The sequence below is a fragment of the Oncorhynchus tshawytscha genome, linkage group LG14 (genome assembly GCF_018296145.1).
Source record: "Oncorhynchus tshawytscha isolate Ot180627B linkage group LG14, Otsh_v2.0, whole genome shotgun sequence".
NCBI lineage: Eukaryota > Metazoa > Chordata > Actinopteri > Salmoniformes > Salmonidae > Oncorhynchus > Oncorhynchus tshawytscha.
In genome coordinates this window covers 54039559-54049859 of record NC_056442.1, presented here as the reverse complement: position 1 = coordinate 54049859, position 10301 = coordinate 54039559, and the positions used below count along the sequence as shown (strand labels likewise).

The following is a 10301-nucleotide window of genomic DNA, read 5'->3' as shown; positions in this document are numbered from 1 at the left end:
TCCATCCTACCGTGCCTTTCTAAGGTCTTCGAAAGCCAAGTCAACAAACAGATTACCGACCATTTCGAATCTCACCATACCTTCTCTGCTGTGCAATCTGGTTTCAGAGCTGGTCATGGGTGCACCTCAGCCACGCTCAAGGTCCTAAATGATATCTTAACCGCCATCGATAAGAAACATTACTGTGCAGCCGTATTCATTGATCTGGCCAAGGCTTTCGAGTCTGTCAATCACCACATCCTCATCGGCAGACTCGACAGCCTTGGTTTCTCAAATGATTGCCTCACCTGGTTCACCAACTACTTCTCTGATAGAGTTCAGTGTGTCAAATCGGAGGGTCTGCTGTCCGGACCTCTGGCAGTCTCTATGGGTGTGCCACAGGGTTCAATTCTTGGACCGTCTCTCTTCTCTGTATACATCAATGAGGTCGCTCTTGCTGCTGGTGAGTCTCTGATCCACCTCTACGCAGACGACACCATTCTGTATACTTCTGGCCCTTCTTTGGACACTGTGTTAACAACCCTCCAGGCAAGCTTCAATGCCATACAACTGTCCTTCCGTGGCCTCCAACTGCTCTTAAATACAAGTAAAACTAAATGCATGCTCTTCAACCGATCGCTACCTGCACCTACCCGCCTGTCCAACATCACTACTCTGGACGGCTCTGACTTAGAATACGTGGACATCTATAAGTACCTAGGTGTCTGGTTAGACTGTAAACTCTCCTTCCAGACCCATATCAAACATCTCCAATCCAAAGTTAAATCTAGAATTGGCTTCCTATTTCACAACAAAGCATCCTTCACTCATGCTGCCAAACATACCCTTGTAAAACTGACCATCCTACCAATCCTCGACTTTGGCGATGTCATTTACAAAATAGCCTCCAATACCCTACTCAACAAATTGGATGCAGTCTATCACAGTGCAATCCGTTTTGTCACCAAAGCCCCATATACTACCCACCATTGCGACCTGTACGCTCTCGTTGGCTGGCCCTCGCTTCATACTCGTCGCCAAACCCACTGGCTCCATGTCATCTACAAGACCCTGCTAGGTAAAGTCCCCCTTATCTCAGCTCGCTGGTCACCATAGCATCTCCCACCTGTAGCACACGCTCCAGCAGGTATATCTCTCTAGTCACCCCCAAAACCAATTCTTTCTTTGGCCGCCTCTCCTTCCAGTTCTCTGCTGCCAATGACTGGAACGAACTACAAAAATCTCTGAAACTGGAAACACTTATCTCCCTCACTAGCTTTAAGCACCAACTGTTAGAGCAGCTCACAGATTACTGCACCTGTACATAGCCCACCTATAATTTAGCCCAAACAACTACCTCTTTCCCAACTGTATTTAATTTATTTATTTATTTTGCTCCTTTGCACCCCATTATTTTTATTTCTACTTTGCACATTCTTCCACTGCAAATCTACCATTCCAGTGTTTTACTTGCTATATTGTATTTACTTTGCCACCATGGCCTTTTTTGCCTTTACCTCCCTTCTCACCTCATTTGCTCACATCGTATATAGACTTGTTTATACTGTATTATTGACTGTATGTTTGTTTTACTCCATGTGTAACTCTGTGTCGTTGTATCTGTTGAACTGCTTTGCTTTATCTTGGCCAGGTCGCAATTATAAATGAGGACTTGTTCTCTACTGGCCTACCTGGTTAAATAAAGGTAAAATAAATAAATAAATAAAAAAACCTTGGAGGTGAGTGACAGGCTACACAGGGTGACCCCAGTCCGTGGACCTAGATGTAGTCACCTCAGAGGTTAGTGACAGGCTACACAGGGTGACCCCAGTCGGTGGACCTAGATGTAGTCACCTCGGAGGTGAGTGACACAGGATGACCCCAGTCCGTGGACCTAGATGTAGTCACCTCGGAGGTGAGTGACAGGCTACACAGGGTGACCCCAGTCCGTGGACCTAGATGTAGTCACCTCGGAGGTGAGTGACAGGCTACACAGGGTGACCCCAGTCCGTGGACCTAGATGTAGTCACCTCGGAGGTTAGTGACAGGCTACACAGGGTGACCCCAGTCGGTGGACCTAGATGTAGTCACCTCGGAGGTTAGTGACAGGCAACACAGGGTGACCCCAGTCCGTGGACCTAGATGTAGTCACCTCGGAGGTTAGTGACAGGCTACACAGGGTGACCCCAGTCGGTGGACCTAGATGTAGTCACCTCGGAGGTTAGTGACAGGCTACACAGGGTGACCCTAGCCCGTGGACCTGTTTAACCTGACTGGGTTACAGAGAGCACTAGCATGCAGGGACGTTGTAGATAAACCTTAGCAGTGAGCAGCAGAGGATGAACAGGGTGGGACAGTCTGGCTTTCTTAAAGGGATACTTCGGGATCTTGGCAATGAATTCCATCTCTGTGTCCAGTATGAAAGAAGTTATGAGGTAGTTTCAAAAGCCAATGCTATCTATCGTTAGTGCAATGACTGGAAGTCTATGGTATCTGCTACCATGCTACATAAAAATGGTATCCACGAGGTCATCAGACTGAGGGAGTAGATAAAGGAATTCATGGGCAAAATCCCGAAGTGTCCCTTTAACTGGGTGACAGTTAAAGGTGAGTCAGGTGCAGTAAGCTGTCGGGTACCTTAGCAGTGAGCAGCAGGCCACAGAAGGTGAACACGGCAGGCATCTTGACGATGGAGAGCAGCAGTTTGTATGTTTCCATGACGCTCTGCGTCTCCTCCCGGACCTTCTTCCTCCCGTGCTGTCCCCTGGCGTTCTCCTTCTTCATAACGGCCACCAGCGTGGTCGACACCAGGAACACCACGCCCCAGAAAAACAGGAAGTCTGCGCCACGGGAGCCAATCACAGACAACGACAATGTCACAGAGTGATTATAACAGCAGAGCAATAGGATATGAAACAGTGCAATGATTATCATGGGTTATTCTCCCATCGTTGTTCTCCCATCACAGCTGTACTGAAAATCATCAGCCAAAAGTTCTCTCCAACAGTTTATTTTCTCTCACCTCAGCTCAAAAACCACTAAGTTAATCACATGACCAATATCTGCACTCTGATTGAAGGATTGACCACCAGATGGCACTGCCACTCAGATCTTTCCAGATAATAAGAAGTTGTTTGGCTGAAGAAAATGCGCGCCTGGTACGCCCTAGCTAGGTTCAGACTGACAGGACAAAGCCAACTTTGACTATAGCATTATATGTAAATATGGTAATCATGAGAAGACAAAATCACTCATTTTCCTACAATTCTGATACCATTGTCTTTAGTACACATTGTTATTCAGGGCAAGATGAAGGAATGCAAAACCTGGCCAACGGACTTTCCCTCTTCAGCAGGGAAGGGTTCATCGAGCTTTGCATGTCTGTAATTGTGCTTAATACCAGCTGACCATAGCAAGGTTCAACTAGATATATGGATTACCACTTCCTGCTTCATAGACTACCTTCTTCCTGTTTCATAGACTACCTTCTTCCTGTTTCATAGAAGACCTTCCAGCTTCAAATATTACCTTCTCTGCTTTCTCATCTTTTTTACCTTCCACCCTGACAGTATAACGATGCCAGTCTCTCCCTGACAGTATGACGATGCCAGTCTCTCCCTCCCTGACAGTATAACGATGCCAGTCTCTCCCTCCCTGACAGTATAACGATGCCAGTCTCTCCCTCCTCCCAATGCCAGTGATGGTAATGCCAATCGATGCCAGTCTCCAGTCCCCCTCCCTGATGGTATAACGATGCCAGTCTCTCCCTCCCTCCCTGATGGTATAACAATGCCAGTCTCTCCCTCCCTCCCTGACAGTATAACAATGCCAGTCTCTCCCCTCCCTGATGGTATAACAATGCCAGTATCTCCTCCCTCCCCTCCTGACAGTATAACAATGCCAGTCTCTCCCCCTCCCTGATGGTATAACGATGCCAGTCTCTCCCTCCCTCCCTGATGGTATAACAATGCCAGTCTCTCCCTCCCTGACAGTATAACAATGCCAGTCTCTCCCTCCCTCCCTGACAGTATAACAATGCCAGTCTCTCCCTCCCTCCCTGACAGTGTAACAATGCCAGTCTCTCCCTCCCTCCCTACCTGACAGTGTAACAATGCCAGTCTCTCCCTCCCTACCTGATGGTATAACAATGCCAGTCTCTCCCTCCCTGACAGTATAACAATGCCAGTCTCTCCCTCCCTCCCTGACAGTATAACAATGCCAGTCTCTCCCTCCCTCCCTGACAGTGTAACAATGCCAGTCTCTCCCCTCCCTACCTGATGGTATAACAATGCCAGTCTCTCCCTCCCTGACAGTATAACAATGCCAGTCTCTCCCTCCCTCCCTGACAGTATAACAATGCCAGTCTCTCCCTCCCTGATGGTATAACTCCCCCTGACAGTGTAACAATGCCAGTCTCTCCCTCCCTCCCTACCTGACAGTGTAACAATGCCAGTCTCTCCCTCCCTACCTGACAGTGTAACAATGCCAGTCTCTCCCTCCCTTCCTGATGGTATAACAATGCCAGTCTCTCCCTCCCTTCCTGATGGTATAACAATGCCAGTCTCTCCCTCCCTGACAGTGTAACAATGCCAGTCTCTCCCTCCCTTCCTGATTTTATAACAATGCCAGTCTCTCCCTCCCTCCCTGACAGTATAACAATGCCAGTCTCTCCCTCCCTCCCTGACAGTATAACAATGCCAGTCTCTCCCTCCCTGATGGTATAACAATGCCAGTCTCTCCCTCCCTGATGGTATAACGATGCCAATCTCTCCCTCCCTCCCTGACAGTGTAACAATGCCAGTCTCTCCCTCCCTCCTGACAGTGTAACAATGCCAGTCTCTCCCTCCCTGATGGTATAACAATGCCAGTCTCTCCCTCCCTCCCTGACAGTATAACAATGCCAGTCTCTCCCCCTCCCTGACAGTATAACAATGCCAGTCTCTCCCTCCCTACCTGACAGTGTAACGATGCCAGTCTCTCCTCCCTACCTACCTGACAGTGTAACAATGCCAGTCTCTCCCTCCCTACCTACCTGACAGTGTAACAATGCCAGTCTCTCCCTCCCTACCTACCTGACAGTGTAACAATGCCAGTCTCTCCCTCCCTCCCTACCTGACAGTGTAACAATGCCAGTCTCTCCCTCCCTACCTGACAGTGTAACAATGCCAGTCTCACCCTCCCTACCTACCTGAAAGTGTAACGATACCAGTCTCTTTAGGCTCTGCTCTCAGGTATTTGTTGCAGAAGTCAGCTGACTCCAGGGCCAGGAAGAGGACGTTGCCTAGGAAGTAGCCAGCCGTCTGTCCCACAGAGTTACATGTGGAGGCGTAGCCCACGTTCTCCCTAGACAGCATGGTCAGAGCCCAGCCGTCTACTGCTATGTCCTGGGATCAGGGAAGGGAATTAAACAGAGTCATGTATCACAATAACATGTGTGTGTGTGTGTGTGTACCTGGGTGGCTGCCAGAAAGGCCAGTATGAAGAACACCGCCGTCAGGGTCACCACGTCGGGGCCCCGCCCCTCATCACTTTTCAGCAGCGTATCCACGGTAACCGACAGGTACAGCATGAAGAGACCCAGCAGGTATTGGGTGGGCACCAGCCACGACTTCCTGAGAGGGAGAGAGGAGATCATTTTTTACCTTTATTTAACCTTTATTTAACCTTTATTTAACCTTTATTTAACCTTTATTTAACCTTTATTTAACCTTTATTTAACCTTTATTTAACCTTTATTTAACCTTTATTTAACCAGGCAAGTCAGTTAAGAACAAATTCTTATTTTCAATGACGGCCTAGGGTTAACATTGGGTTAACTGCCTGTTCAGGGGCAGAACGACAGATTTGTACCTTGTCAGCTCGGGGGTTTGAACTTGCAACCTTCCGGTTACTAGTCCAACGCTCTAACCACTAGGCTACGCTGCCGCCCCAATGAGCCTCATGAGCATCATGAGCCTTTAACTCATTTGATTCCAACAGTCAAAATTTTAGACACGCAATACATGAAGTAAACATACACTGGCCGTACAAAACATTAAGAACACCTGCTCTTTCCATGACACACTGACCATACAAAACATTAAGAACACCTGCTCTTTCCATGACACACTGACCGTACAAAACATTAAGAACACCTGCTCTTTCCATGACAGGCTGACCGTACAAAACATTAAGAACACCTGCTCTTTCCATGACAGGCTGACCGTACAAAACATTAAGAACACCTGCTCTTTCCATGACAGGCTGACCGTACAAAACATTAAGAACACCTGCTCTTTCCATGACAGGCTGAGGGCACAAAACATTAAGAACACCTGCTCTTTCCATGACAGGCTGACCGTACAAAACATTAAGAACACCTGCTCTTTCCATGACAGGCTGACCGTACAAAACATTAAGAACACCTGCTCTTTCCATGACAGGCTGACCGCACAAAACATTAAGAACACCTGCTCTTTCCATGACAGGCTGACCGTACAAAACATTAAGAACACCTGCTCTTTCCATGACAGGCTGACCAGGTGAAAGCTATGAACACGTGTTACTGTGTTTGTTATAACCCATTTATTGATGTGAGTAAGCTAGGCTATAGATCAGGTCCATGTGATGCTCACATGTTTCACGAAGAGAGAGAGGCTTGAGGGAATAGGGAATGTTTTTCCTAAATAAATTAAGAGATTTTTAGGGTAAAAACAGAACTTTTCAGTCAGAAACAAGTAAGAAACTAAACGGTTGAAATGACGTTGTAGCTTCAGCACGGACAGTGCAATAAACACTTCCTGTGCAGGGGTGCCTTTTCTCTGCAGTAGGGAGGAGAGAGACAACGTGCGCCAGTCACACAGTGTGACCATCAGGCTCTTTTTTTAGTCATTTGTGAGTCTTAATTATTTAATCAAACAGTGTGCATAAAGCCTCAGACAAGCTCAGCTCATCTGTCACTGATTGTATTCAAACTCATAACGGTGTTATTTTTCTATGAAAAAAATCAGTTTAAACATTTCAATCAATCAATTGGTCAAAATAACAGAATGACTCTCTGGGACCTGTCAGTGTATATCAGTGGTATAAATCCTTGTCTCACCTGCGTCCAAACCGGCTCAGGTAGAGCGCGTCCACCAGCGGGGCCCACAGCAGCTTGAGACTGAAGGGCCAGAAGACAAAGCTGAAGAAGGCCTGGTCCTTGTAGCTGACGTTCTTACTCTGCAGGATGAGCGGGATGCTCCCGGCCAGGCCCAGAGGGATACCCTGGAGGACGTAAAGGAAGAACAGCAGAGACACGTTCCCCAGCTCCCCTCTGATCCCAGGCTGCACCCTGGGATGTCCGTTGTCCTCCGCGTCGTATCCTTGGTGGAGCGCCTCCCCCTCCACCTCCATGTCAGGGGTAGTGTTGAGAACCCTGTCCCCGTCCCTCATGTCCCCCTGGGGGACAACGGGCTTCCTCTGCCGCCCATTCTTATGTGTGACTGAGTCAGAGAGCTCCATTGTGGCGCTGCGGGCATCAAACCAGCTCTACCCTCTGGAAACCTGGAGAGGAAGGAAGCAGGCGTTCGTCAATGTCTAGTAGGAAAATACCTGCTGTGTTCTACCCCTCACACACGTGTTTTCAGATGGGGTACTCTAGGCAGCGAGACCTTCCTTTAAGAATATTCATTGTTGACACATTTCTGAGATATTCTCTTGTTGTCCTGGTTGAGGTCCTAACAACACCAGCTATCATCAAAAGAGCTCAGCTTCTGCATAAACAAGGTTGCTAGCTAGAAGTCTTAATCTAGACCAATGGGAGAGAGAATGTTACTAGCTAGAAGTCTTAATCTATACCAATGGGAGAGAGAATGTTACTAGCTAGAAGTCTTAATCCAGACCAATGGGAGAGAGAATGTTACTAGCTAGAAGTCTTAATCCAGACCAATGGGAGAGAGAATGTTACTAGCTAGAAGTCTTAATCTAGACCAATGGGAGAGAGAATGTTACTAGCTAGAAGTCTTAATCCAGACCAATGGGAGAGAGAATGTTACTAGCTAGAAGTCTTAATCTAGACCAATGGGAGAGAGAATGTTACTAGCTAGAAGTCTTAATCTAGACCAATGGGAGAGAGAATGTTACTAGCTAGAAGTCTTAATCCAGACCAATGGGAGAGAGAATTTTACTAGCTAGAAGTCTTAATCCAGACCAATGGGAGAGAGAATGTTACTAGCTAGAAGTCTTAATCTAGACCAATGGGAGAGAGAATGTTACTAGCTGAAGTCTTAATCTAGACCAATGGGAAGAGAATGTTACTAGCTAAAGTCTTAATCTAGACCAATGGGAGAGAGAATGTTACTAGCTAGAAGTCTTAATCTAGACCAATGGGAGAGAGAATGTTACTAGCTAGAAGTCTTAATCTAGACCAATGGGAGAGAGAATGTTACTAGCTAGAAGTCTTAATCTAGACCAATGGGAGAGAGAATGTTACTAGCTAGAAGTCTTAATCTAGACCAATGGGAGAGAGAATGTTACTAGCTAGAAGTCTTAATCTACCAATGGGAGAGAGAATGTTACTAGCTAAAGTCTTATCTAGGGGAGAGAGAATGTTACTAGCTAGAAGTCTTAATCTAGACCAATGGGAGAGAGAATGTTACTAGCTAGAAGTCTTAATCTAGACCAATGGGAGAGAGAATGTTACTAGCTAGAAGTCTTAATCTAGACCAATGGGAGAGAGAATGTTACTAGCTAGAAGTCTTAATCCAGACCAATGGGAGAGAGAATGTTACTAGCTAGAAGTCTTAATCTAGACCAATGGGAGAGAGAATGTTACTAGCTAGAAGTCTTAATCCAGACCAATGGGAGAGAGAATGTTACTAGCTAGAAGTCTTAATCTAGACCAATGGGAGAGAGAATGTTACTAGCTAGAAGTCTTAATCTAGACCAATGGGAGAGAGAATGTTACTAGCTAGAAGTCTTAATCTAGACCAATGGGAGAGAGAATGTTACTAGCTAGAAGTCTTAATCCAGACCAATGGGAGAGAGAATGTTACTAGCTAGAAGTCTTAATCTAGACCAATGGGAGAGAGAATGTTACTAGCTAGAAGTCTTAATTCAGACCAATGGGAGAGAGAATGTTACTAGCTAGAAGTCTTAATCTAGACCAATGGGAGAGAGAATGTTACTAGCTAGAAGTCTTAATCTAGACCAATGGGAGAGAGAATGTTACTAGCTAGAAGTCTTAATCTAGACCAATGGGAGAGAGAATGTTACTAGCTAGAAGTCTTAATTCAGACCAATTGGAGAGAGAATGTTACTAGCTAGAAGTCTTCATTCAGACCAATGGGAGAGAGAACGTATACAATGTTGAATAATCATCGTGACAACGCATGTTCAGCTGTACTGTCAAACACCTCCTCAAACAGTTACCCATTGACTCAGCCCGGGCAGACACCAAAACAACGCAGTGCCATGACACATAGTTTAGTTTATTATTATTTTTGTTGTCTAAGGAAATTCGGATTATTCGTATTGCTAGAATACCCGATAAAGCCTCACTGGCATGAGAGCAGAGCAAACAAATGAATGCTTTAGTTAGCTAACAGTAACGTTACCATCTGGATCAGAATAGTAAAGTCACAGGATAGGAAGTCACAAAACATCGGCGAACAAAAAAGGCAGTGTGAATTTAATAAATATTGGTTAAAATGGTAATTGGAGCTCAATTGATGTTGAATGAGATAAGATAAGCACGTTAGCGAGCTATAATAACGTGACATACGATGCCACATACCAATATCTAATAATGATTGTGTATCACCATTCAAGCAATGGGTTGTAGTTCATTAGACAGCAAACATTGCCTTGCACTATGTATGAATTACATTTAATAAGGTAACAGAAATAGCTACCTATTTTAGCCTTCACCCGCTAACATCGGCAGATTGTTTTGCTGAGAGCGAGGACGTGTATTTGTGTAACGTCGAAATGTGTCCGAGTGCTTCGGCTGACGTGTCAAACTTCAGTTCATTTCTGTTCCACTAGGATCTGCACACACATTATTATGTCGTTATTGTGGTTCCATATGCACTCATGCCACACAGTACAGTTGCAAACGTTATCATAATAAAACATTCATTAATAAAAAAAAAAGATCCATGTTAATTGTAACAACTAATCTCTTTTAATTAACTATTTGTTACTAGCTAATATGAAAAATAGATTGTGATTCATAATTAGATGGCCATGGCTTTATTAGGCACTGTGCAAGTGACCACACTCATTCCTTTCACTTCTTGAGCTGCCATGTACAACAAATCTCTCAAATGATGTGCGCACACACACACACGGATCACAATGAC

The 10301-nt window shown here is 45.6% G+C and overlaps 1 protein-coding gene across 1 annotated transcript in view; it reads right to left on the bottom strand.

Annotated features, from left to right (window-relative positions):
- slc33a1 (solute carrier family 33 member 1) overlaps window positions 1–9938 on the bottom strand; it is a 20727-nt gene extending 10789 nt beyond the window's left edge. Inside the window, exons 1-5 of the mRNA XM_042297680.1 lie at window positions 9852–9938; window positions 7061–7503; window positions 5432–5591; window positions 5168–5363; window positions 2617–2819 (exon numbers count right to left, since the gene is read on the bottom strand). Coding sequence (XP_042153614.1) covers window positions 2617–2819; window positions 5168–5363; window positions 5432–5591; window positions 7061–7461 — 960 coding nt within the window. The 5' untranslated portion in view covers window positions 7462–7503; window positions 9852–9938. The remainder of the gene's footprint in view (window positions 1–2616; window positions 2820–5167; window positions 5364–5431; window positions 5592–7060; window positions 7504–9851) is intronic.
- Between the last annotated feature and the right edge of the window lie 363 nt (window positions 9939–10301).